This window comes from Saimiri boliviensis, chromosome 1 (assembly GCF_048565385.1).
Source record: "Saimiri boliviensis isolate mSaiBol1 chromosome 1, mSaiBol1.pri, whole genome shotgun sequence".
NCBI lineage: Eukaryota > Metazoa > Chordata > Mammalia > Primates > Cebidae > Saimiri > Saimiri boliviensis.
Genome location: NC_133449.1, coordinates 104,303,929 through 104,330,839, shown reverse-complemented (window position 1 = coordinate 104,330,839; position 26,911 = coordinate 104,303,929). Strand labels below are relative to the sequence as shown.

Here is a 26,911-nt window from a genome sequence, read left to right as displayed (position 1 = left end):
ACACACATTCTGATTAATAATGAAAGACCAGTTTTCACTTGGATCAACTGAAGGGGGGGAAAAAGTAAGATTCCTGACAATTAGTTGGATCCTAAGTATCCCAGATTGAAAGTATCTGAAATCAGTCTACTAGAAAAAAGTCAGTGATCCACATTAAACGTTGATTAGAAAAGATATAAGGTCTAAGTGTTACTCCCTTCTTGGAGAAAGCCAGCTGCCTTCTCTGTGTCACAGGCACAAAGAGTAGGAAGCCAGGAAAAAAAAACACAAGGACTTTTCCTGACTCTGTGATGGTGTCGGAAGCCTGGACCACATTACTTCTGCCACTCAAGGGACCAATGAGCATAGGACCATTTTCTAGAACCCATCAGTTCATGGCAGAGGCTCTGTCTCCCCATTTGTAGCCAGTCCACGTCCAGGTATGAGCTGCTGGGCAGAAAATAGCTGAAAGAATGCTGGGATGGCAGAAGAGGGCCATCTGTAGGGCTCAAGCCATTCCACTAATGGGAGACCGATACCAACCCAAGTCTCATGCGTATCATCCTATTTATTAAGAAGTCACTTCAGCCTAGGCATGGTGGCTCATGCCTGTAAACCTAGCATGTTGGGAGGCTGAGGTGGACGGATTGTTTGAGCTCAGGAGTTCAAGACCAGCCTGGCAACATGGCAAAACCCTACCTTTACATAAAAATATAAAAATTAGTCAGGTGTGGTAGCACATGCCTATAATCCCAACCACTTGCGGGGTTGAGGTGGGAGGAGTGCTTGAACCCAGAAGGTTGAGGCTGCAGTGAGCCAAGATTGTGCCATTACACTCCAGCCTGGGTGAAAAAGTGAGACCCTGTCTCAAAAGAAAAATAACAAAATGATAAAAATAAGGATGGGTACAGTGGCTCATGCCCATCATTCCAACACTTTGGGAAGCCAAGGTGGGCTGATGGCTACAGCCCAGGAGTTTAAGACCAGCCTGGGCAACATGGCAGAACTCTGTCTCTGCAAAACAGACAAAAAATTAGCTGGGCATGGTGGTGAGCTCCTGTGGTCCCAGCTACTAGGAAGGCTGAGGTGTGTGGATCACCTGAGTCCGAAGGTTGAGGCTGCAATAAACCGTGATTGAGACACTGCACTCCAGCCTGGGTGATAGAGTGAGACCCTATCTCAAAAAAAAAACTATATATATATATATATATATATATATATATATATATATATATATATATAATAAAAATAAGAAATTGCTTCAATCATGTTCCACATGGGAGGTCACTTAAAAACTTTGATCTTTTTTTTTTTTTTGAGATGGAGTCTTACTCTGTTGCCCAGGTTGGAGCACAGTGGCGTAATCTCTGCTCACTGCAACCTCTGCCTCCCAGGTTCAAGCAATTCTCCTGGCTCAGCCTCCCAAGTAGTTGGGACTACAGGTATGTGCCACCACACCCAGCTAATTTTTTATTTTTAGTAGAGACGGGGGTTTTACCATATTAGGCAGGCAGGTCTCAAACCCCTGACCTCAGGTGATCCACCTGCCTCAGCCTCCCAAAGTGCCAGGATTACAGGCATGAGCCACTGCGCTTGGCCAAAAACTCTGATCTTTAACACAATGAAGTAACAAAGGAGCCGGGTTGGCAGCAGTCTTCCTCCCAGTATATGCCTCAGTCTGCTTAGCAAGGCCAATAGGAGAAAGGGCTGCTGAGGCGTATCCCCACCAGGAGCAAGCTCAGGTCAGTTGACTTTGACTGCAAACAGTTCAAACTCCATTAAAGACAATCACTTGCCAATTAATTTTTGGAATAGAAATGCACACCATCTTGGCCCAAAGGCTACCTACCTTTCAGGATCCTCTACCCAATGGCATGGCTTGAGGCAGGCAGCCAGCAAACAAAGTCCTCCCCAGCCTCTCAACTACCACCATGACTCTCAACACCAATTGGATCAGGAGAGCAGAACAAATGTTCTATTAAACAGTGACTCACCAGGAAGCCTGTTCATATTGACGCCTTGAGCCGAGAGTCCTATTCCCATGTACCTTCAAAAACACACACACACAAATTGGTTAGCAAATAATCATGCATCTTCCTTCTCAAATACTACTTTTTTTTTTTTTTTTGAGACGGAGTTTTGCTCTTGTTACCCAGGCTGGAGTGCAATGGTGCAATCTTGGCTCACTGCAACCTCTGCCTCCTGGGTTCAGGCAATTCTACTGCCTCAGCCTCCTGAGTAGCTGGGATTACAGGCACGTGCCACCATGGCCAGCTAATTTTTTGTATTTTTAGTAGAGACGGGGTTTCACCATGTTGACCAGGATGGTCTCGAGCTCTTGACCTTGTGATCCACCCGCCTCGGCCTCCCAAAGTGCTGGGATTACAGGCTTGAGCCACCGCGCCCGGCAAACACTTCTTGATAAAAGGCAGAAAAATGAGAAAAGCAATGAATGTAGAGACTCTTATAACATACTAATGGTTCTTGGAGAAACCTGACATTTTGATTTGCTAATGGAAAGCATCTTAATGCCTTACCCAGCTAGAGAAACAGAAGGTTGTGTGTGTGTGTGTCACTATGAACCACTGGCTTCAGTTTCAGAGGAAAGTGTCATGAATTCACGGCTTCCAGTCCCTTGGTGTTCTGGCTGTAGCTAAGGCACAGAATCTATTCCTAAGGTGTGCCTAAAGTAGCTCAATCCTAGGTAGTGCTTGACAGAGCAATGCACAGTTGTCCCACAGGGACAACCCAGTGTGGGACAACCCAGTCTGCACCAAAAACCAGGACATGAAAAAAGTACGGCCATGTTGGATCCATATAGGATCATCAATCAAGACTGCTCACACAGAGCTTGTTCTCTAGGTCTCAAAATTCATTACCTTCCCAGCATGCATTCACATTGGTCTCCCAAACCACACAAAGCTAGAAGCAGTCATGTGTGAGGCTCCCCAAGAACCCCTCACTCCTCCCACTCCAGGTGCCTAAGGCAACTAAGCTGTCCACAGCAAGGGGGGTCCCAGGTTGCAGCAGCTATCAAAGATGTCTTAGTGGCACTTATCAGAAAGCTAGACAGAAGCAGAAATGAACATTTTTTTTTTTAGTCTAAATATTTGTAATGTACAAAGAAATAGGTATTTCCCCATAAACACAGAAATAAGAGAAACAAGTCATCACTTTCTAAGAGTAAAATAGTAGAAAGCACACATGATGCCTGATATTAACCACATATAAACACCAATAGGTAGCTGAGGTGCTCAGAATACTCAAGCCACCAACCAAGAAGGCTGAGATATAACCTTATACTTGCATAACAATGTGAATGCACTTAAGACCACTGAACTTAAAAATTATTAAAGTAACTTTTATGTTATATATATTCTACAATAAAAAATTTAAAAAATAATTTTTGTTTTTGAGACAGTCTCACTCTGTCGCTCAGGCTGGAGTGCAGTGGCACAATCTCAGCTCACTGGAATGGAGGTCTCTCGATTCAAGTGGTTCTCCCCCCTCAGCCTCCCAAGTAACTGAGACTACAGGTGCGTACCACCACACCCAGCTAATTTTTATATTTTTAGTAGAGATGGGGTTTCACCATGTTGGCCAGGCTGTTCTTGAACTCCTGAGCAATAAGCAATCCCCCTGCCTCCGCCTCCCAAAGTGCTGGGATTATGGGCCTGAGCTATCACCCCTGGCCTAAAAAAAAAAAGACTTTTTTTTTCTTTTTATTTTTTTTATCTTGAGTGTAACTGTTTTTTTTTTTTTTTTTGAGACGGAGTTTTGCTCTTGTTACCCAGGCTGGAGTGCAATGGCGCGATCTCGGCTCACCGCAACCTCCGCCTCCTGGGTTCAGGCAATTCTCCTGCCTCAGCCTCCTGAGTAGCTGGGATTATAGGCACGCACCACCATGCCCAGCTAATTTTTTTGTATTTTTAGTAGAGACGGGGTTTCACCATGTTGACCAGGTTGGTCTCGATCTCTCGACCTCGTGATCCACCTGCCTCGGCCTCCCAAAGTGCTGGGATTACAGGCTTGAGCCACCGCGCCCGGCCGGAACTTATATTTAAAAGGGAAGGAGTGACCAGCCTGGGCAACATGGGGAAAACCCATCTCTACTAAAAAATACAAAATTAGCCGGGTGTGGTGGCATGTTCCTGTAATCCCAGCTACTCAGTAGGCTTAGGCACAAGAATCGCTTTAAACCAGGAGGTGGAGGTTGTAGCGAGCCAAGATCATGCCACTGTACTCCAGCCTGGGCAACCACAGAGTAAGATTCCATCTCAGAAAAAAAGAGGGAAGGAGAGCATAAAAGTTTGAAAAATCTGGCCGGGCGCGTTGGCTCAAGCCTGTAATCCCAGCACTTTGGGAGGCCGAGGCAGGTAGATCACAAGGTCAAGAGATCGAGACCATCCTGGTCAACATGGTGAAACTCCGTCTCTACTACAGAAAAATTAGCTGGTCATGGTGGCGCGTGCCTGTAATCCCAGCTACTCAGGAGGCTGAGGCAGGAGAATTGCCTGAACCCAGGAGGTGGAGGTTGCCAGTGAGCAGAGATCGCACCATTGCACTCCAGCCTGGGTAACAAGAGCGAAACTCCGTCTCAAAAAAAAAAAAAAAAAGAAAAGAGCATGGCACCTCCCCCCAACTTGTTCCCGTCCTTGCCATGTGACATGCTGGATCCCAGTCACCATCCACTATGACTATAAGCTTCCCAAGGCCTTTGCAGGCACCACACTTCCTGTAAAGCCTGTAGAACTGTGAGTCAATCAAACCTCTTTTCTTTATAAATTACCCTGTCTTGGTATTTCGTTCTAGTAATGTAAAAAAGGCCTAATACTCTGCTCCTGCCAGCCCCTTATTGGCAGTAAATGCCCTTTTGCCTTTCTCTGGCTTGCTGCACCACTCTATTTGGGGAAGCAGCCTCTACTATCCAAATGAAAGATCGGGCAGGAAGGGAAGGCTCTGACCTACTCACCTTCCTCTGAAACCAGCTATCTCAATCATGCTGGGCAGGAACCAGGAAAAGATACAACCCAACATATGGCCCTGATAACTTGGCCCACATGGCTTAGGGAAAAAGGGAGACAAAGGAAAAGAGCAAAGCAAAAGAAAGAAATAGCACTTCAAAGAGAAAGTTTCATGGCTCAAAGGGAAATCGTCTTCTCCTTTGTTTTAAGCAGCATTTGAGACAGAGTTGGATCCTTAAAGATCAAAGACGTGAACTAAAATATAGCTAGAAGCTGGACAGGACTGTTTAGTCCTTCCCAGAAACACACAAAGTGTCTGCCACCTCCTGCCAGAGGGGCTAGCTTCAAGGACCATCAGGAGCAGAAGCTGTCTTAACCTGCTGGCAGAATTCCCATTAGATTAAAGCTTGCACATTTTTTCAGAAAAACTGCAGCCCAAATAATCAGCTTCCTAACTTTACATGGCAGAGGCTGCCAAAGGCCAGTCTCCATTCCCTCAGTGCCTCAGCTGACCAAGCAACAAACGACCCCAGCTGCCCTGCAGTCAGCAGTCAACTGCCACTCACCATGCCCTGTTCAGAGGGGCCAGGGCCTATGCCCAACACCACATGCCTCCACATCCTTGGCACACAGGCTTCCTGACACTAGGTAAGGATTTATGTTTGAAGCACATGTGCAAATGGGAGAGGTCAAAGGTCACTCAAGAAGCATTATGTTTGGTTGCTGCAACAGGGCTCTGGTTCTACAACAGTCTATGGAGATGGGGAACCACTAAAGCACCTGTGCTTAAAACACAAATTGCTTAGGTTTTCCCACAGGAGAAGCCTCTCCTTTCTCCAGCACTAGCCCTAAACACCTTCCTACAGACCAGGCGTCCCCAAACTTTTTACACAGGGGGCCAGTTCACTGTCCCTCAGACCGTTGGAGGGCTGCCACATACTGTGCTCCTCTCACTGACCACCAATGAAAGAGGTGCCCCTTCCTGAACTGTGGCGGGGGGGCCAGATAAATGGCCTCAGGGGGCCGCATGCGGCCTGCGGGCTGTAGTTTGGGGACGCCTGCTATAGACTCTGCTCCACAGATAAGACGGTATTCATTAGTGGATGGCCCAGAAGCCTCTGTACAAACTCTTGCCTCAACTTGAGAATCTGAGTGGACTGTCTAAGGGGAGAGCAGCCAGATGCTGACACCCACATTTGGGCACCATTCCACCTCCAAGTGTCAATGACACAGAGAGCAGCCCGACAGAAGCCCAGGTTGCATAGTCAAATGAGGTCATAGCTGAGTCAGGGTTCAATGAGAATAAGCCCCCACTCTTCAAATACTACATGACATTAAGTCTTTTCCAAAAGCATGGTGTTTTAAAGCTACCAAAAGATGCACTTTCTATCTTTCAGAAAGTCTTCATAAACTTGAAGACTACCATCCAACCAATCTGAGAGAAACAAAGCAGACCCTGTAAATATACTAAAAAGAACTGAATTGTACTCTTTAAATGGGTGAATTGTATAGCATATTAAATTACAAGTTAATAACACTCAAGAAAGTAGGAATAAAAGGAAACTACTTCAACACAATGAAGGTCATATATGAAAAACCCCTGTAGGTGCAGTGGCTTACACCTGTAATCCCAGCACTGTGATTGCTATGTAACCAGAGTAACTGAAGCCAGATTCCCTGGGTTCCCACACCAGGAGTCAAACCCCGGCCACCTGAGTAAAAACCAGGAGTCCTAACTGCTAGGCCACCACAGAAGCAGGATTCCCAGCATTTTGGGAGGCCAAGGCAGGTGGATCACTTGAAGTCAGGAGTTTGAGACCAGCAAGGCCAACATGGTGAAACATTGTCTCTACTAAAAATACAAAAATTAGCCAGGTGTAGTGGCAGACACCTGCAATCCCAACTACTTAGGAGGCTGAAGCAGGAGCATCACTTGAACCTGGGAGGCGGAGGTTGCAAGTGAGCCAGATCGTGCCACTGCACTCCAGCCTGGGCGACAAAGCAAGACTCTGTCTCAAAAAGAAAAAAAAGAAGAAAAACCCACAGCTAATATCATACTCAATGGTTAAAGACTGAAAGCCTTTCATCTAAGATGCCTTCTTTCATCACTTCTATTCAAGACAGGACTGAAAGTTCTAGATGAAACAATCAGACAAGAAAAAGGAATGAAAGGTGGCTAGGTGTGGTGGCTCACACCTGTAATCCCAGCATTTTGGGAGGCCAAGGTGGGCAGATCATGAGGTCAGGAGTTCAAGACCAGCCTGACAAACATGGTGAAACCCCGTCTCTACTAAAAATGCAAAAATTAGCTGGGTGTGGTGGCAGGCACCTGTAATCCCAGCTACTGGGGAGGCTAAGGAAGGGGAATTGCTTGAACCAAGGAGGTAGAGGTTGCAGTGAGCAAGATCACACCACTGCATTTCAGCCTGAGCGACAGAGTGAGACTCCATCTCAAAAAAAAAAAAAAAAAAAAAAAAAAAAAAGGAACGAAAGGCATCCGAACTGGAAAGGAAAACTATCTCTGTTCACAGATGACATGTTCCCATATGTAGAAAACCCTGCCAGGTGCAGTGGTTCATGCCTGTAATCCCAGAACTTTGGGAGGCCGAAGAGGGAGGACTGCTTGAGCCCAAGAGTTCGAGACCAGCCTGGGCAATACAGCAAAATCCCATCTCTACAAAAAATTAGGCAGACATGGTGAAGTGCACCTGTAATCCCAGCTGCTTAGGAGACTGAGGTGGGAGAATCACCTGAGCCCAGGAATCAAGACTGCAGTAAGCAAGATTGCATCACTATACTCTAGCCTGGGTGACAGAATGAGACCCTGTCTCAGGTGCAGTGTTCGGCATGGTAGCTTACGCCTGTAATCCCAGCACTTTGGAAGGTTAAAGTGGGCAGATCACCTGAGGTCAAGAAGTTCAAGACCAGCCTGACCAATATGGTGTAACCCCATTTCTACTAAAAATACAAAAAATTAGCTGGACGTGGTGGCACACGCCTGTTAAATCCAGCTACATGGGAGGCTGAAGCAGGAGAATCGCCTAAACCTGGGAGGCAGAGGTTGCAGTTAGCAGAGATCAGGCTGCTGCACTCCAGCCTGTGCGACAGAGTGTGAGACTGTCTTGGCCAGGCACGGTGGCTCAAGCCTGTAATTCTAGCACTTTGGGAGGCCAACGTGGGCAAATCATGAGGTCAGGAGATTAGACCAGTCTGGCCAACACGGTGAAACCCTGTCTCTACCAAAAATACAAAAATTAGCAGGGAGTGTTGGTGCATGCCTATAGTCCCAGCTACTCGGGAGGCTGAGGCAGGAGAATTGTTTGAGCCCAGGAGGTGGAGGCTGAAGTGAGGCAAGATCGCACCACTGTACTCCTGACAGTGCGAGACAGAGCAAGACTCTATCTCAAAAAAAAAAAAAAAAAAAAAAAAAGAGCCAGGCACGGTGGCTCAAGCCTGTAATCCCAGGACTTTGGGAGGCCGAAGTGGGTGGATCACGAGGTCAAGAGATCGAGACCATTCTGGTCAATATGGTGAAACCTCATCTCTACTAAAAATACAAAAATTAGCTGGGCATGGTGGCGCACACCTGTAGTCCCAGCTACTCGGAAGGCTGAGGCAGGAGAATTGCTTGAACCCAGGAGGCAGAAGTTGCGGTGAGCTGAGATCGCACCATTGCACTCCAGCCTGGGTATCAAGAGCGAAACTCCGTCTCAAAAAAAAAAAAAAAAAAAAGAATTGGCCGGCCAGGTGAGGTGGCTAACACCTGTAATCTCAGCACTTTGGGAGGCAAGACAGGCGTTATCACCTGAGGTCAGAAGTTCAAGATCAGCCTGGCCAACATGGTGAAACTCCATCTCTATGAAAAATACAAAACTTAGCTGGGCATGCCGGCAGGTGCCTGTAATCCCAGCTACTTGGGCAGCTGAAGCCCCAGAATCACTTGAACCTGGAGGCAGAGTTTGCAATGAGCCAAGATTGAGTCATTGTACTCCAGCCTGAGTGACAGAGCAAGACCCTGTCTAAAAAAAAAAAAATAAGAAGAAATAAAGAAAAGAAAAAGTTACTCTATCACTTTTTTAGTTGTGTTTCTACACACTAACAATAAACAATCCAAAAAAGAAATTGAGAAAACAATTCCATTTCCAATAGCATCAAAAGAATACAATACTGGCCGGGTGTGGTGGCTCACGCCTGTAATCCCAGCACTTTGGGAGGCTGAGGTAGGCAGATCACAAGGTCAGGAGTTCAAGACCAGCCTGGTCAACACGGCGAAATCCCATCTCTACCAAAAATACAAAAATTAGCTAGGCATGGTGACACATGCCTGTAATTCCAGCTACTCAGGAGGCTGTGGCAAGAGAATTGCTTGAACTAGGACCTGGGAGGCGGAGGTTGCACTGAGCCAAGATTGCACCACTGCACTCCAGCCTGGGTGACAGAGGGAGACTCCATCTCTTAAAAAAAAAAAGAAAAAAAAAGAAAGAAAGAATAAAATACTTAGGCTCGGTGTGGTGGCTCACACACCTGTAATCCTAGCACTTTGGGAGGCAGAGGCAGGCGGATCACTTGAGGTCAGGAGTTCAAGATCAGCCTGACCAACATGGTGAAACCTCATTTCCACTAAAAATAAAAAAATTAGTTGGACATGTGGTGTGTGCCTGTAATTCCAGCTACTTGGGAGGCTGAGGCAGGAGAATCACTAGACCCACGACGCGGAGGTTGCAGTCAGCCAAGATTGCGCCATTTCACTCTAGCTTGGTTAAGCTTATTTACTTTTATTCTTTTTGTGTGTGTGTGGCAGGGGGACAAGAGCAAAACTCTGTCCTCCCTGCCACATGCACACAAAAAGAATAAAAGTAAATAAGCTTAACCAAGGAGGCAAAAGACACTAAAAACTCTAAAATGTTGATGATGGAAATTACAGACACAAATAACTGGAAAGACATCCTCTGTTCACTGACTAGGAGACTTACTAATGTTAAGATGTCAATACTACCCAAAGTAATATACAGATTCAATGCCCTCCCTATCAAAATCCCAGTGATGTTTTTCACAGAAATAGAAAACTCCATATGGAATCTCAAGGGACAGAAACAGTCAAAACAATCTTCAAAAAGAACAAAGTTGGAGGGCTTACACTTTCTGATTTCAAAACTTACAACAAAGCTACAATAATCAAATTAGTGTAAGACAGAGGCCGGGCGCGGTGGCTCAAGCCTGTAATCCCAGCACTTTGGGAGGCCGAGGCGGGTGGATCACAAGGTCGAGAGATCAAGACCATCCTGGTCAACATGGTGAAACCCCGTTTCCACAAAAAATACAAAAAATTAGCTGGGCATGGTGACTCGTGCCTGTAATCCCAGCTACTCAGGAGGCTGAGGCAGGAGAATTGCCTGAACCCAGGAGGCAGAGGTTGCGGTGAGCCGAGATCGCGCCATTGCACTCCAGCCTGGGTAACAAGAGCAAAACTCCGTCTCAAAAAAAAAAAAAAAAAAAAGCCGGGCGCGGTGGCTCAAGCCTGTAATCCCAGCACTTTGGGAGGCCGAGGCGAGTGGATCACGAGGTCAAGAGATCGAGACCATCCTGGTCAACATGGTGAAACCCCGTCTCTACTAAAAATACAAAAAATTAGCTGGGCATGGTGGCGCGTGCCTGTAATCCCAGCTACTCAGGAGGCTGAGGCAGGAGAATTGCCTGAACCCAGGAGGCGGAGGTTGCGGTGAGCCGAGATCGCGCCATTGCACTCCAGCCTGGGTAACAAGAGCGAAACTCCGTCTCAAAAAAAAAAAAAAAAAAAAAAAAAATTAGTGTAAGACTAGCATAAAGACAGACATATAGACCAAGGAATAAAATAGAGATCCCAGAAATAAACCCTCATATGTATAGTCAACTGATTTCAACAAGGAAGCCAAGACCATTAGATGGGGAAACAACAGTTTTTTCAACAAACAATGCTGGGAAATCTGGATAATCACAAACAAAAGAATAATGTTTGGCCAGGCACAGTGGCTCACGCCAGTAATCCCAACACTTTGGGAGGAGGAGGTGGGCAGATCACTTGAGGTCGGGAGTTCAAAACCAGCCTGATCAACATGGAGAAATTCCATGTCTACTAAAAATACAAAATTAGCCAGGCGTGGTGGCACATGCCTGTAATCCCAGCTATTCGGGAGGCTGAGGCAGGAGAACTGCTTGAATCCAGGAGGCGGAGGTTGCGGTGTGCCAAGATTGCACCACTGAACTCCAGCCTGGGCAACAAGAGCAAAACTCCATATAAAAAAATAAATAAAGTTTTTTGCTTACATTATACCATATACAAAAATCAACTCAAAATGGATTAAAAATCTAATCATAAGAGCTAAAACTTCAAGAAAAAGACATGGGAAGAAAGCTTCATGACATTGGATTTGCCAGTAATTTCTTGGACATTACATCAAAAGCACAGGCAGCAAGATAAACTTCATCAAACTTTAAAACTCTTAGCTGGGAATGGTAGTGTGCACCTGTAGTTCCAGCAACGTGGGGAGGCTGAGGCAGGAGGATCTCTTGAGCCCGAGTTTGGGACCAGCCTGGGCAGCAAAACCCCATCTCTAAAAAATGAGGAGACAAAGGCCTTGAGTAGATGTTTCTCTAAAGAAGATACGTGGCCAACAAGCACCTGAAAAGATGTTCACCATCACTATCATTACTGAAATGCAAATCAAAACTACAATGAGGCCAGGCACGGTGGCTTATGCCTGTAATCCTAGCACTTTGGGAGGCCGAGGCAGATGGATTGCTTGAGCTCAGGAGTTTAAGACCAGCCTGGGCAATATGGCAAAACCCCATCCCTACAAAAAATACAAAAATCAGCTGGGCGTGGTGGCACTTGTCTATAGTCCTAGCTATTGGAGGGGCTAAGGAGGGAGGACAGCTTGAGGCCCAGAAGTCGAGGCTACAGTGCCTCACACCACTGCACGACAGCCTGGGTGACAAAGTGAGCACTACCTCAAAAGAAAAATAATAAAATAAGGCTGGGCACAGTGGCTCACACCTGCAATCCCACCATTTTGGGAGGCTAAGGAGGGCTGCTGGTTTGAGACCAGGAATTCAAGACCAGCCTGAATAACATGGTGAAGCCCTGTCTCCACCAAAAATACAAAAATTAGTCGGGCATGGTGGTACACACCTGTAGTCCTAGCTACTCAGGAGGCTGAGGTAGGAGGATGGCTTGAGCCTGGGGTGGGTGGAGGTTGCAGTAAGCCGAGATAGCACCACTGCCATCCAGCCTGGGTGACAGAGCCAGATCTTGTTTCAAAGAAAAAAAAAACACACAACAAGGTACCACTTTATGCGCTTTGGGCTGCCAAGACTGAGACAAAAAAAAATAAGAAAAGAGCATAGCAAACACGTTAAACTCGTTCTCCTGGACACATACTGCAATATCTTTGTATCTATGGAACAGGAAGAATGCCTGTAGGAGGCCACTGACACTACCTTTCCTCAATTCATCTCTGGAGGCACTTGAATATGACTGAGTTGTTAGGAGCTCTTGGGGCCTTGCTAAGGCTAAGGTTAAGTAATTCAGTAAAAACCAGTGTGATAAATTTCTTTTCAGAGAGTCTCTTTCAGTCATTTATGACATCCACAAAAATCCGCTGTACCCAGTAAGGTGCTAGGGACATATGGGTGGGAAGCCTGGGCTCAATCCTTGCCCTCCAACAGTTCTAATGTCAAGCCAGAGTCAAGGTGTGCTGACTCGAGTTGGGAATTCCCTCAGGAAGTGAAGGCTGAGCTAAGGCCTGGTAAAGGAGATGAGAGGAGAAAGAGGATCCTGGTCCACACAGAAACAGCAGAATGTGAAAAGGCATAGAGATGCAAGAAAGCAACCACATGGTCAGTGAACTAAGAGAAGTTCAGTGTGACTGGGTTACAGTCTGGGCAGACCTAGGAAGACAGACAGCTGGATCAGGAAATGGGCTATGCATGCCCAGCCTGCATGCTAGCTTAAGGAGCCTGACTGAACTTCATGAGAGATTAATGGGAAGCCACAGAAGGGGGTTAGAAAGGGCACAGCTAAGCTGGGCATGGTGGCTCCAGCCTATAATCCCAGCTACTTGGGAGGCCAAGGTGGGAGGATCACTCAAAGCCAGGAGTGCAAGACCAGCCTGGGAAATATAACAAGACCACCTCTGTCTCTAAAAAAAAAAAGAAAGGGCATAGCTGTATATAATCAAACAGCTAATGTTTGAAAAATGGATTGAAGAAGCAAAACTGGACACTTTCTTTTATTTATTTGTAACACAATGCCTCCTCTAATACACTTCCAAAGTCATTCCCGTGGAAGATGACAAGGATGGGACAGGAACAGTGGGATGATGTGGAGACAGGCAAGTGCTCTTTAGAACACAGTGAATTTGCTGGGTGGGGGAGGGGCTAGAGAAGCCCAAGACACTGTCCAGCACAACCAGGCACGAAAGAAAGGTCAATTCGGCCAGGCGCGGTGGCTCATGCCTGTAATCCCAGCACTTTGGGAGGCCGAGGCGGGTGGATCATGAGGTCAAGAGATCGAGACCATCCTGGTCAACATGGTGAAACCCCGTGTCTACTAAAAATACAAAAAATTAGCTGGGCATGGTGGCGCGTGCCTGTAGTCCCAGTTACTCAGGAGGCTGAGGCAGGAGAATTGCCTGAACCCAGGGGGCGGAGGTTGCAGTGAGCCGAGATCGCGCCATTGCACTTCAGCCTGGGTAACAAGAGCGAAACTCCATCTCAAAAAAAAAAAAAAAAATTTTTCAAGGCTGGGTGCAGTGGCTCACACCTATAATCCCAGCATTTTGGGAGGCTGAGGCGGGTGGATCACGAGGTCAAGAGATGGAGACCATCCTGGTCAACATGGTGAAACCCCATCTCTACAAAAATTAGCTGGGCAGGGTGGTGCACACCCGTAGTCCCAGCTACTTGGGAGGCTGAGGCAGTAGAATTGCTTGTACCCGGCCGGGCGCGGTGGCTCAAGCCTGTAATCCCAGCACTTTGGGAGGCCGAGGCGGGTGGATCACGAGGTCGAGAGTTCGAGACCATCCTGGTCAACATGGTGAAACCCCGTCTCTACTCAAAATACAAAAAATTAGCTGGGCACGGTGGCACGTGCCTGTAATCCCAGCTACTCAGGAGGCTGAGGCAGGAGAATTGCCTGAGCCCAGGAGGCGGAGGTTGCGGTGAGCCGAGATCGCGCCATTGCACTCCAGCCTGGGTAACAAGGGCAAAACTCCGTCTCAAAAAAAAAAAGAATTGCTTGTACCCAGGAGGTGGAGGTTATGGTGAGCCGAGATCACACCATTGCACTCCAGCCTGGGTAACAAGAGCGAAACTCCCTGTCTCAAAAAAAAAAAAAAAAAAAAAAAAAAAATTCAGGCCATGATCTTGCCACTGCACTCCAGCCTAGGTGACAGAGTAAGACCCTGCCTCAATTTAAAAAAAAAAAAGGCCAGGTACAGTGGTTCACACCTGTAATCCCAGTACTTTGGGAGGTCAAGACAGGCAGATCACTTGAGCCCAGGGAGACCAGCCTGGGCAAGGTGTTAAAACCCCTTTTTTTCCTACTGAAAAAAAAAATACAAAGATTAGCTGGGTATGGTGGCATATGCCTGTAGTCCCAACTACTCAGGAGACTGAGGTGGGAGAATTTCATAAGCACGGGAGGCAGAGGTTGCAGAGCTGTGATCATACGACTGCGCTCCAGCCTGAGCAACAGAGTGAGACCCTGACTCAAATAAATAAATTAATTAAATAATTAAAATAAATAAATGTTTTCTGTAGGTAAAATAAAAAAATTTTTTTTTTTTTGAGGCGGAGTTTCACTCTTGTTACCCAGGGTGGAGTGCAATGGCGCGATCTCGGCTCACCACAACCTCCATCTCCTGGATTCAGGCAATTCTCCTGCCTCAGCCTCCTGAGTAGCTGGGATTACAAGCACGCGCCACCATGCCCAGCTAATTTTTTGTATTTTTAGTAGAGATGGGGTTTCACCATGATGACCAGGATGGTCTCGATCTATTGACCTCATGATCCACCCGCCTCGGCCTCCCAAAGTGCTGGGATTACAGGCTTGAGCCACCGCGCCCAGACTTGATTTTTTTTTCAGACACAGTCCCACTCTGTCACCCAGGCTGAAGTGCAGTGAGAGAATCTCGGCACAGTCTTGCTCTGTTGCCCAGGCTGGACTGTAGTTGCTTGGTCTCGGCTCACTGCAACCTCCGCCTCCCGGGTTCAAGAGATTCTCCTGCCTCAGCCTCTCGAGTAGCTGGGATTACAGGTGCCTGCCACCATGCCAGGGTAATTTTTTATATTTTTAGTAGAGACAGGGTTTCACCATGTTGGCTGGGCTGGTCTCAAACTCTTGACCCGGTGATCTGCTCGCCCTGGCCACCTAAAGCGCTGGGATTACAAGCATGAGCCACTGCACCCAGCCTATTTTGATTGTTAAAAAGGTAAATATAACTACTGATAAACTCCTGGTGCAAGCTATTAAAACAGTGCATTCTATTTTTTTAAAAGTCCATCCCAATTTCAGATACATGGCTTTATAAACTGGGTTAGAACCAGTTATACTCAGCAAACCAACCCCTCTGCTTCTTTCCTCTTGGTTCAGCTCTGCCTTGGGAGTCTCCTTTAGAAGAACTAAGCTGAGCCCTCAGACCATCTGGGCCTCTATCCACTTATCTTCCAACCACCTCCACCCTGAGGGCTTATAGAGTTCATCTCATGATGAAACTCGCACCAGTAAATTACAGCTGCCTGGTGTGCTGTGCATTAAGAAAAATTCTGGGCTCTGTCTGGACAAGAACAAGTGCTACTGTCAATCAATAATGTTGGTCATAGAAGCTGAGGGTATTGTGAGGGTATTGGAGCCTTCACACTTGCCATCCTGACCTAAACTAAACTCCCCTGAAACCCCAAGCCATCTCAAAGTCCAAGAGTTAAGAGAGAAGAAATGGCATAAGAGGGGGTGCCAAGGGCTTCCCCAGCTCTTCCCCAAATTCCCTACATAGTATAGAGCATCTTGTTCTGGTCCCCTTATGACAGAAAGGCTGGGCTCTGTTCCACCACCAAGTCACAACGCCAATGATCCTAGAGTTACACAGACTTTTTGTGTGGATTTTGCACAGAATTTCTGCATTTAGACATAATTATCCATTCCTCTCCCAGTGGTGAGTCCCTTCTTTCCAACTTGACCCCACCACACAGGCCCACTCTGGGGCCCTTTATTCCTTCCCAATGGCCCCATAATATGAATGGCACACAGTGCCTGCCACAGGGGGCTGCTAGGTTCATCCACCTGTGCTCTAGCCTGATGAGCTCCTGCTTCCTTTCTAACAAGAAATCTCCCTTATATGGTGAGCCATACAGGGAAAAGACCAAAAGTTCCAGAGAACGAAAACACCACTGGGGCAGAAAGGTGAGGTGAGTTCTAGGAATTTCTCTAAAAGCTAATCCTTCACCAAGGAAGGCCCCAGCTATAAAGGAAGCAACCATGCTCCCCACTCTCAGCTCACAGTTGGAGCCTGGGTGGCAAGATAAAGTGAAAGAGGCCCTACCAGAAAAGTGGCCACAGGCCAAGTGTGGTGGCTCATGCCTATAATCCCAGCACTTTCAGAGGCTGAGGCAGGAGGATCACTTGAGCCCAGGAGTTTCAGACCAGCCTAGGAAATATAGCAAGACCCTGTCTCTACAAAAATTTAAAAATTGGCTGGGGGCCGGGTGCGGTGGCTCAAGCCTGTAATCCCAGCACTTTGGGAGGCTGAGGCGGGTGGATCACGAGGTCAAGAGATCGAGACCATCCTGGTCAACATGGTGAAACCCCGTCTCTACTAAAGATACAAAAAATTAGCTGGGCATGGTGGCACGTGCCTGTAATCCCAGCTACTCAGGAGGCTGAGGCAGGAGAATTGCCTGAACCCAGGAGGCGGAGGTTGCGGTGAGCCGAGATCGCGCCATTGCACTCCAGCCTGGGTAACAAGAGCGAAACTCCGACTCAAAAAAAAAAAAAAAAAAAAATTGGCTGGGCATACTTGGTGGCTCAAGCCTGTAATCCCAGCACTTTGGGAGGCTGAGGCGGGTGGATCACGAAGTCAGGAGATAGAGACTATCCTGGATAACACAGTGAAACGCCCTCTCTACCAAAAATACAAAAAATTAACTAGGTATGGTGGCACACACCTGTAGTCCCAGTTACTCAGGAGGCTGAGGCAGGAGAATTGCTTGAACCTAGGTGGGAGAGGTTGCAGTAAGCCGAGATCACATCACTGCACTCCAGCCTAGGCAACAGAGCGAGACTCCGTCTCAAAAAAAAAAAAAAAAAAGAAAAGAAGAGAAACATCCAGACTCCAGTTCTCTTACCCCATGTTCCAGAACCCAAACATCTTGCCTGATATTCCAGTACTCAAACATTTCATGTCTCCACAAACAGCACAATGTGTTACCTGAGGAGAAGTGCAGCCCAAAGCTCAGCATCTACCTGTAAGGCCATTAGCTCCAGGGGGGCAGTCAGGGAAAATGGGGCACAACCGTGGCCTGTACCTACCTTGGACAAGCACAGCACCTACTTCTCAGGGCAGGCAGGACAAGGCCTTCCCCAGATGACATATGAGCACCAAACTTCTCAACAGTGCTGTACAATCCATGTAGACTGGAACTGGATGAGGGGACCCAGGATGACGAGCCAGGGACAGATGTCTCTTGGCTGGAAGGGCCCAAGCTTAGATGGCCCTCCAGACCAGGATTGTGACAGGTGAGATCTTAATCAAGATCTCTTAATTAACAGTGGCTCTCTAGGTCTCCATAGAAATCACTTTGGCTGATTCTGGCTCATGAGAGGGAGATGCTTGGGTATAAAACATGGCACATTACTGTCTTTCAGATGGGAGCTGGCAAAACCAAAATACCAGAACTCCAGCACAAGCCTCACTGCTACCAGTCTTTCACAGCCCACCCCTGCATCTCTCCATACAGAGGGGCCAGCCAAGAGAAAAAAAGACAACCACTATGAGAAAACCATCCTAGAGCCAAGGATCTAAAGTCACTGGCCCACCCTGGACAGGGCTCTTGGCCAGAGGAGCCTGGCTGAACCAGACTGGCAGAGTCTCTTCTTCACTCTCAAAAGCATGGGTAGATCCAGAGCCCCCCACACTGCTACTGCCCTCAGGATAAAGCCCACACTCCCTGGCCACAGCACACAAGCCATTTTCTTTTTTTATTTTTCTGAGACAGAGTTTCGCTCTTGTTGCCCAGGCTGGGGTGCAATGGCATGATCTCGGCTCACCACAACCCCCACTTCCCAGGTTCAAGAGATTCTCCTGCCTCAGCCTCCCAGGTAGCTGGGATCACAGGCACACACAACCACTATTATTAGCACCTGGCTAATTTTAGTATTTTTAGTAGAGATGGGGTTTTGCCATGTTGGTCAGGCTGGTCTTTAACTCCTGAACTCAAGTGATCCACCAGCCTCAGCCACCCAGAGTGCTGGGATTACAGGTGTGAGCCACCATGCCTGGTCACACACAGGTATTTTCAGTCTGGCCCTGTTGACCTCATGCTCTGCACTCCACATCTTTTTATGCACTGTTTCTTCTGCCTGAAGTATCTGCTTCTCACTTTGTTCACCTGGAACACTCTAACTCCTCTTTCCAGAGCCCACATCATCACCTCTTCTATGATTCTATGAAGTTTTCCTCCAACTCTGAGGAACAGAAGTAAGCCCATCCTCCAGGCCACCCTTAGATATGGCACATTCTGTGGACTGATCCTTTGACACCACCTGTGGGGCCTCATGCCTGTGCTCCTGGGGCCCAAGCTGGGGCTGGGACAAAACAATGAGTACCACGCCCTGGTGTCTGAGTGAATGGATGAGTGCACTGCTGCCTGGTCGAAAGAAGTCAGCTATAGAAGCAAGGGAAGGCTGTCTGGCTGTGGTCAGAGACCCTGCTCTGGGCCTGGACCCAGACACTGGCTACAGAGGAGAATGCCCTCACCCCTCCCCATGCCATCCAGTGCTCTAGCCCAGGCCTACTGCTCTTGGGTAAAGCAACCATCACATGTCAGGAGGCCTCTGCCACTGGGATGATGTTACAGTCTATTTTGAGGGTCACGCTGGAGCATCTGTCAGCCTAGCCAGCCACACCCTCCATGTGTCATCACTAAGAGCCAGGGACACCCACAGGTCCATGAACTCTGCCTGAGGATGTTGCTCCTCCCCAGGGACCCTCAGCTTCAGGCCCTCCTTTGCTTCCTAGAAAGGCAGACCTAGATGCCCCTTATCTCCTGGCACCACTGGCAGTGCTCTGATGTCTCCTCGCACCACCAGATCTGCTCCCCGAGTTCACAGCTCTAGTGACTTGGCAAAATGCAGCTGAAACCCATCAGTCTGTGCCAACCTCTTAGCTCAAACACAGCCCTTCCTTCTCCACAGTGCTCTCTTATACTTGAGTACCCAGAAAGCCTAGCACCCAGATGTCAAGCTAGTTACCCATCAGACTCATAGGTCTAACAGGTCTCACCTGCTGCGGAACTCCTACTCATCCCTCACAACTGTTCCCAGGCTCTGTTTCCTCTTGCAGAAAGATTTTCAGTCCACTCTCTACTGAATGGGCCACAGGCTCCCTGTGGACAAAGGTGATCTGTGCTGGCTTTAGCTCTGTTCTCCCTCTATCTAATGTAGGGCCTTGCACATAGTAGGTATACATAAATATTCTGTGAAACCTTGACATGAAACCTTCCTTATTAGACTAGCCTAGTGTGTTCTTCTACAGAAGATACTGTCAGAACAAAGGACACTCTAGAGAACAATGACACTAACAACTGGGTTTATAAATACTTTTTACAAAGGAGGTGTACTCAAATCTACAGAAAAGCAAGTTTACATTAAATGGAACAGTAAGGCCGGGCGCGGTGGCTCAAGCCTGTAATCCCAGCACTTTGGGAGGCCGAGGCGGGTGGATCACGAGGTCAAGAGATCGAGACCATCCTGGTCAATATGGTGAAACCCCGTCTCTACTAAAAATACAAAAAATTAGCTGGGCATGGTGGCACATGCCTGTAATCCGAGCTACTCAGGAGGCTGAGGCAGGAGAATTGCCTGAACCCAGGAGGCGGAGGTTGCAGTGAGCCGAGATCGCGCCATTGCACTCCAGCCTGGGTAACAAGAGCGAAACTCCGTCTCAGAAAAAAATAAATAAATAAATAAAATAAAATAAATGGAACAGTAAGTTGATCGACCCCGGTACAGAGCATGCTCTAGCCTCTCACAGCACCATGCACTTTTCAGCTCTGTCCCCTAACACTGCAATCCAGTAGGAATCCAATAGAGCATTCCTTCATCTACCCAGGGAAGGAATGCAATAGCTACAATGGGGAAAGGCAGCAGCAGCATGGACATGTGTGTCTAGGATCAGGCAAGGATATCTGGTAAGTCAGGCTACTCCACTGCACACCCTAAGCCCTGTAGCCCGGGTAGGCCACCAAATGTCCTAGGGACCCAGGGATCACTCACAAAATGGGTAGATACATTATTATCTGCTCTAGCCATTTGCCAAAGATGCTGTGAGCATCAAACTAGATAAGACAGGAAAGCTAAACAACCAGTTAATGGTTGGGTCATGGAGTAAACCAGGATCAAAAACACACCTCCAAAATTTATGGGAGGCTGGCCATGGTGGCTTACGCCTGTGATCCCAGCACTTTGGATCATCTGAGGCAAGAGGATCACCCGAGGCCAGGAGTTGGAGATCAGCCTGGGCAACAGAGCAAGATCCCATCTCTACAATAGTTGTGTGTTTTTTTTTGTTTGTTTGTTTGTTTTTTAAATCAGCCAGGCATGGTGGCTCATGCCTGTAATCCCAGAACTTTGGGAAGCTGAGGGGGAAGACACACTTGAGCCCAGGAATTCAAGACCAGCCTGGGAAACATTGTGAGACCCCATCTCTACAAACAATAAGCAAATGAGCCAAGATGATGGCACACGCCTATGGTCCCAGCTACTCAGGAAGCTGAGGTGGGAGGACTAACTGAGCCCAGGAAGTTGAGGCGGCGGTGAGCTGTGATCATGCCACTGCACTCCAGTCTGAGCAACAGAGCAAGACCCTGTCTCAAAAATATATATATAAACCACTACAAGAAAAGGGAAATAAGCCAGTTGATGTCTGCCTGCCCTGTGTAACTGCCTTTAGTAGTGGGCGTGATCCCACTACTGATCAGCACGGGAGTTTTGACCTGCTCCGTTTCCGTCCTCAAAACCACACCTGGCCCATACTAACATCTAGCTGCATCCCAGCCACGAGAAGGCTTTCAGGGATTCTGTAAAGAGATCATGAGGGGGCTATTCATACTCTTGCCATCTAACAGTGGTCAACTGATGCAGGCTACCACAGGCATACATGACCTGAGACCTTTCTAAAACTTATGTTTCCTTGCCGGGCACTGTGGCTCATGCCTATAATCCTAGCGCTTTGGGAGACTGAGGCAGGCAAATCACCTGAGGTCAGGAGTTCAAGACCAGCCTGACCAACATGGTGAAACACCATCTCTACTAAAAATACAAAAATTAGCCAGGCGTGGTGGCATATGCCTGTAATCCCAGCTACTTGGGAGGCTGAGGCAAGAGAATCTCTTGTACCCAGAAGTGGAGGTTGTAGTGAGCTAAGACTGCACCACTGCTCTCCAGCCTGGGTAATATGGGAGACTCTATCTCAAATAAATAAATAAAATAAAATAAAACTGATGTTTCCGGATCAGCTCAACGGCTATGTTTACCACATGTAAAATGCTGGGAATAGATGCCCACCTTTTTTTTTTTTTTAATTTTTTTTTAAAAAGACTGGGTCTTGATATGTTGCCCAGGCTAGAGTGCAGTGGTTATTCACAGGCGTGATCCCACTACTGATCAGCACGGGAGTTTTAACCTGCTCTGTTTCTAACCTGGGCCAGTTCACCCCTCCTTAGGCAACCCGGTGGTCCCCCGCTCCCAGGAGGTTACCATATTGATGCCGAACTTAGTCCAGACACCTGATCGGCATAGTGTACTACAGCCCAGAAGTCCTGGGCTCAAGCCATCCTCCCACCTCAGCCTCCCAAGTAGCTGGGACTACAGGCACGCACCACCGCGCCCAGCGAAGCCCACCTTTCTTTAGAATTTCAATCAACACCTACAGTTTGCCAATCTAACGTGACACAGGGCCTTTTCCAGCAAGATCCACTAAAACTGAAATGTTAAAAGCCAGTTGGAGGCCGGGCGCGGTGGCTCAAGCCTGTAATCCCAGTACTTTGGGAGGCCGAGGCGGGTGGATCACGAGGTCAAGAGATCGAGACCATCCTGGTCAACATGGTGAAACCCCGTCTCCACTAAAAATACAAAAAATTAGCTGGGCATGGTGGTGCGTGCCTGTAATCCCAGCTACTCAAGAGGCTGAGGCAGGAGAATTGCCTGAACCCAGGAGGCGGAGGTTGCGGTGAGCCGAGATCGCGCCATTGCACTCCAGCCTGGGTAACAAGAGCAAAACTCCGTCTCAAAAAAAAAAAAAAAAAAAAAAAAAAAGCCAGTTGGAAGAATCCAGATCTCCAACATAACCAGACCTCATCTCTCAAAAAATACAAAAAGAAAAAAAGAATCCAAGTCTCTAAGTGTAAACACTTCCCTTCTGAAGTTGGTCTCTGCGCTCTAACTAGGTAACTAGCTCAGCTGTTATCTATGATAAAGACTAGGAGAGGCTGGGCGCGGTGGCTCATGCCTGTAATCCCAGCACTTTGGGAGGCCGAGGTGGGTGGATCACGAGGTCAAGAGATCGAGACCATCCTAGTCAACATGGTGAAACCCCGTCTCTACTAAAAATACAAAAAATTAGCTGGGCATGGTGGCGCATGCCTGTAACCTCAGCTACTCAGGAGGCTGAGGCAGGAAAATTGCCTGAACCCAGGAGGCAGAGGTTGCGGTGAGCTGAGATCGCGCCATTGCACTCCAGCCTGGGTAACAAGAGCGAAACTCCGTCTCAAAAAAAAAAAAAAAGACTAGGAGAAAAACATTTTCTTCCCTACAAGTTTAAGAAGTGAACCTCGGTTTCTCTGGCAATATGAGACTCCAGCACTACCATTTTAGTCAACATTATTTTTGAGGTGCTTGTTTTAAGAGGTCATTCTCATTCACACTAGTTCATAGGCTAAATATACATGTGCTTCTATCAGATGGTGGAATGAAAAAATAGGAGCTTTGAAGCCCTCCTGTAAATTTAACTTTCCTATCTGTAAATGCACTAGATGGGGATAAAAATGAAAGACAACCAGGTGTGGTGGCTCATGCCTTTAGTCCCAGCAGTTTGAGAGGCCAAGGTGGGAGGATCACTTGAGCCCAGGAGTTTGAAACCAGCCTGGGCAACAAGGCAAGACCTCATCTCTCCAAATAATAAAAAAAATTAGGCCGGGCACAGTGGCTCACACCTGTAATCCAGCACTTTGGAAGGCCAAGGCAGGCGGATCACCTGAGGTCAGGAGTTCGAGACCAGCCTGACCACCATGGAGAAACCCCATCTCTACTAAAAATATAAAATTAGCCAGGCATGGTGGTACATGTCTATAATCCCAGCTACTTGGGAGGCTGAGATAGGAGAATCACTTAAACCCAGGAGGCACAAGTTCCCGTGAGCCAAGATCATACCACTGCACTCCAGCCTGGGCCAAAAGAGCAAAACTTCATCTCAAAAAAAAAAAACAAAAAAAAAACTTAGCCATGTGTAGTGGCAGGCACCTGCATCTCAGCTACTCAGGAGCCTGAGGTGGGAGGATAACTTGAGCCCAGAAGGTTGAGGCTACAGTGAGCTGTGATCTTGCCACTGCACTCAAGCCTAGAAGACAGAGCAAGACCCCATCTCATTAAAAAAATTTAAAAATTAGCCAGGTGCGGTGGCTCAAGCCTGTAATCCCAGCACTTTGGGAGGCCGAGGTGGGTGGATCACAAGGTCGAGAGATCGAGACCATCCTGGTCAACATGGTGAAACCCCGTCTCTACTAAAAATACAAAAAATTGCCGGGCGCGGTGGCTCAAGCCTGTAATCCCAGCACTTTGGGAGGCCGAGGAGGGTGGATCACGAGGTCGAGAGATCGAGACCATCCTGGTCAACATGGTGAAACCCCGTCTCTACTCAAAATACAAAAAATTAGCTGGGCATGGTGGCGCGTGCCTGTAATCCCAGCTACTCAGGAGGCTGAGGCAGGAGAATTGCCTGAGCCCAGGAGGCGGAGGTTGCGGTGAGCCGACATCACACCATTGCACTCCAGCCTGGGTAACAAGAGCGAAACTCCGTCTCAAAAAAAAAAAAAAAAAAAAAAAAAAAAAAAAAAAATTAGCTGGGCATGGTGGCGCGTGCCTGTAATCCCAGCTACTCAGGAGGCTGAGGCAGGAGAATTGCCTGAACCCAGGAGGCGGAGGTTGCGGTGAGCCGAGATCGTGCCATTGCACTCCAGCCTGGGTAACAAGAGCGAAACTCCGTCTCAATTAAAAAAAAATAAAAATAAAAATAAAATAAAATAAAAATTTAAAAATTAAAAGAGAGAGAGAGAGAGAGAGATGCAGTAGCTTCCCATGATGAGAATTTCAGAAGCATTCTGGAGTTCAGGCAGCTTAGATTCTGGCCTGGCTCACAACAATGCAGATCAGGGGGCTGAAGCCCCAAAATCTACCCAATACCACAAAGCCTCTCAGGCAGAGAAGTTACAACACTGAGGAAGTAGGCAAGGCTCTGATTCTGGTAGTCTTGCCCCAAGCCTAGTCCCTTGGCAGGCATTTTGCATGCATCACAAAGGGGACAGTCCCTAGGAGAAAGAAGTTCTGAATGTCCAAGAACACACGGTGTTGGCACAGTCACTAGGCGGGTTGGCAAATTTCCATCACCAAACCTAAAGTCTGATGAGGAAAGCCTTCTAAAGTAGCTGCAGTCATATTATATCATAACTTAAACACCTGCTTTGTCACAATCACTGGAAAACAAAAGGGAGACTGGGAGAAGAAAGAAAAAGAAAAATTAAATATCTCCCCTATGATTTTCTGTGTCTGCTTGGATCACCCTAAAATAGGAGGTCTCCCTAATGCTCTTTTTTGGAGGGGGGACGGAGTCGCACTCTGTCACCCAGGCTGGAGTGAAGTAGTGTGATCTTAGCTCACTGCAACCTCTGCCACCCAGGTTCAAGCGATTCTCCTGCCTCAGCCTCCTGAGTAGCTGGGATTACAGGCGCCTGCCACCACAAACAGCTAATTTTTGTATTTTAAGTAGAGACAGGGTTTCACTATTTTGGCCAGGCTGATCTCAAACTCCTGACCTCGTGATCTGCCTGCCTAGGCCTCCCAAAGTGCTGGGATTACAGGTGCCAGCTAATTTTTTTTGGTATTTTTAGTAGAGACAGGGTTTCACCATGTTTGCCAGGCTGGTCTTGAACTCCTGACCTCAGATGATCTGTCCATCTTAGCTTCCCAAAGTGCTGGGATTACAGGCGTGAGCCATCGCACCTGGCTCCTAATGCTGACTTTAATGAGGACCTTCCTAAAGCTGGTCCAACTAGTAGTGTTCAAGTCCTTGGAATGAAAAACAAGTTTATGAGCAGCAAGGTCACTTGATTCTGACCATGTGTATGCTGTTTACCCTGAGATGACAGGCCAGTGGCCACAACAGCTTTCATGAATGCTGCAAAGACTCTACTATCCCTTTGAAGGCTACCAGGGCCTCTACATGACTCAATGCCATAAAAAAGAACCTCATGAGTACAGCAAGAATGTGAAAGGAAGGAAGTCACAAAAAACACCACATGCTCATGAGGGAAACTCCATTCTGGACACAGAATTTTTATAGTAAACTTATTATTTGTTTGCCTAATCTTCTAGGATCAAATTATATCACCACTAAAAAGAATCCCCTGCTTTATTCCCAACACACCCACTTTCCATCAAGATCTGCTGCTTAGACTAGACCATGCCCACAGTCAGGAAACAAAGGCAGCCCAGACCCATGCAGCTCAGCAGCTCATATCAGCAACAAGTGCCAGCCAAGGGACCTGAACTCTGACCACAGGGATCAGTTCCACGTTAGGGGAAAGAGGGTGGTCATGAAGGGCTTACCCATCTCTTCCTTTGCTGACAATCTTCACTTCAAAGTAATAAATGCCACAGGCAGCAGGTATGGGGTGGGTGGCACGCACTGAGGCCGCATCTTTGTGATTTTTGCCATGACCTAACAGGAGAGGGCAAGGAAGAAATTTCAGCAGAAGGAAATGCAAATGGAAGCCTCACTCTTCTGCAGCTTCTCATGGCAACCAGAGGAGTGGAGCACTTACACAGTCCAAGGAATCATTAGACAACTGAGTAAACACATAAACCTTCCACCTTTGCCTCATCTCCTCCTGAGAATAGCAGTCCTGCCTAAGACACTGTTCATACAAACAAAACAAGGGTATAGGCAATGTGAGAGATAACCAAGTGCTGCTGGCTGCCTCTCTAGAATCCAGGAAGCCCACCTGGAAGACCAGGGGAGGAAGGAGGCCGACCTGGAAGACACCCCACCAAACTCTAGCACAGAACCCCAGAACCAGTCAGGGATGCCTGGCAGGTGGGCAAGCCCATGAGCCTCAGGCTAATGGTAGGGATGTGACCACCCCTTTCTTCTTAGCAGTGGCAAAGGGTCCCGCTGGAGTTGGAGACAGCCTAGGACAAGCAAGGAAGCCCTGGAGTGGAAGGTCCGGCCCAGCACTGGGTTTGGACACCGGTTGCGGTTCTCCTGACAGCTAATGTCTCAAGACAGAAAACAAGCAGTTAACCCCCGGCCTGGTCAGCCTCATCACCCTGGACTTTCTGAGAGGGCCAAGGCCTAACCTGGAGCACCTAGGCAGGGAAAGGGAGGTAATGGGAAAGGGGCCTGACAGCACAGACACCCTGCGGACGCTCTCCAGCCCTGTTCCCC

General features: G+C 47.7%; 1 protein-coding gene across 4 annotated transcripts in view; it reads right to left on the bottom strand.

Moving 5' to 3' along the window:
* The window catches only part of RANBP10 (RAN binding protein 10), an 85,372-nt gene that overhangs the window by 57,774 nt on the left and 687 nt on the right, over positions 1-26,911 (bottom strand). For 3 of the 4 annotated variants that reach the window (XM_074401881.1, XM_039477930.2, XM_010346793.3), the window contains exons 2-3: positions 26,074-26,185; positions 1,974-2,026 (exon numbers count right to left, since the gene is read on the bottom strand). In XM_074401881.1, the coding sequence (XP_074257982.1) occupies positions 1,974-2,026; positions 26,074-26,185 (165 nt within the window). Of the gene's footprint in view, positions 1-1,973; positions 2,027-11,446; positions 11,534-26,073; positions 26,186-26,911 lie in introns of all 4 variants that reach the window. The other variant, XM_074401877.1, reaches the window with a different exon arrangement.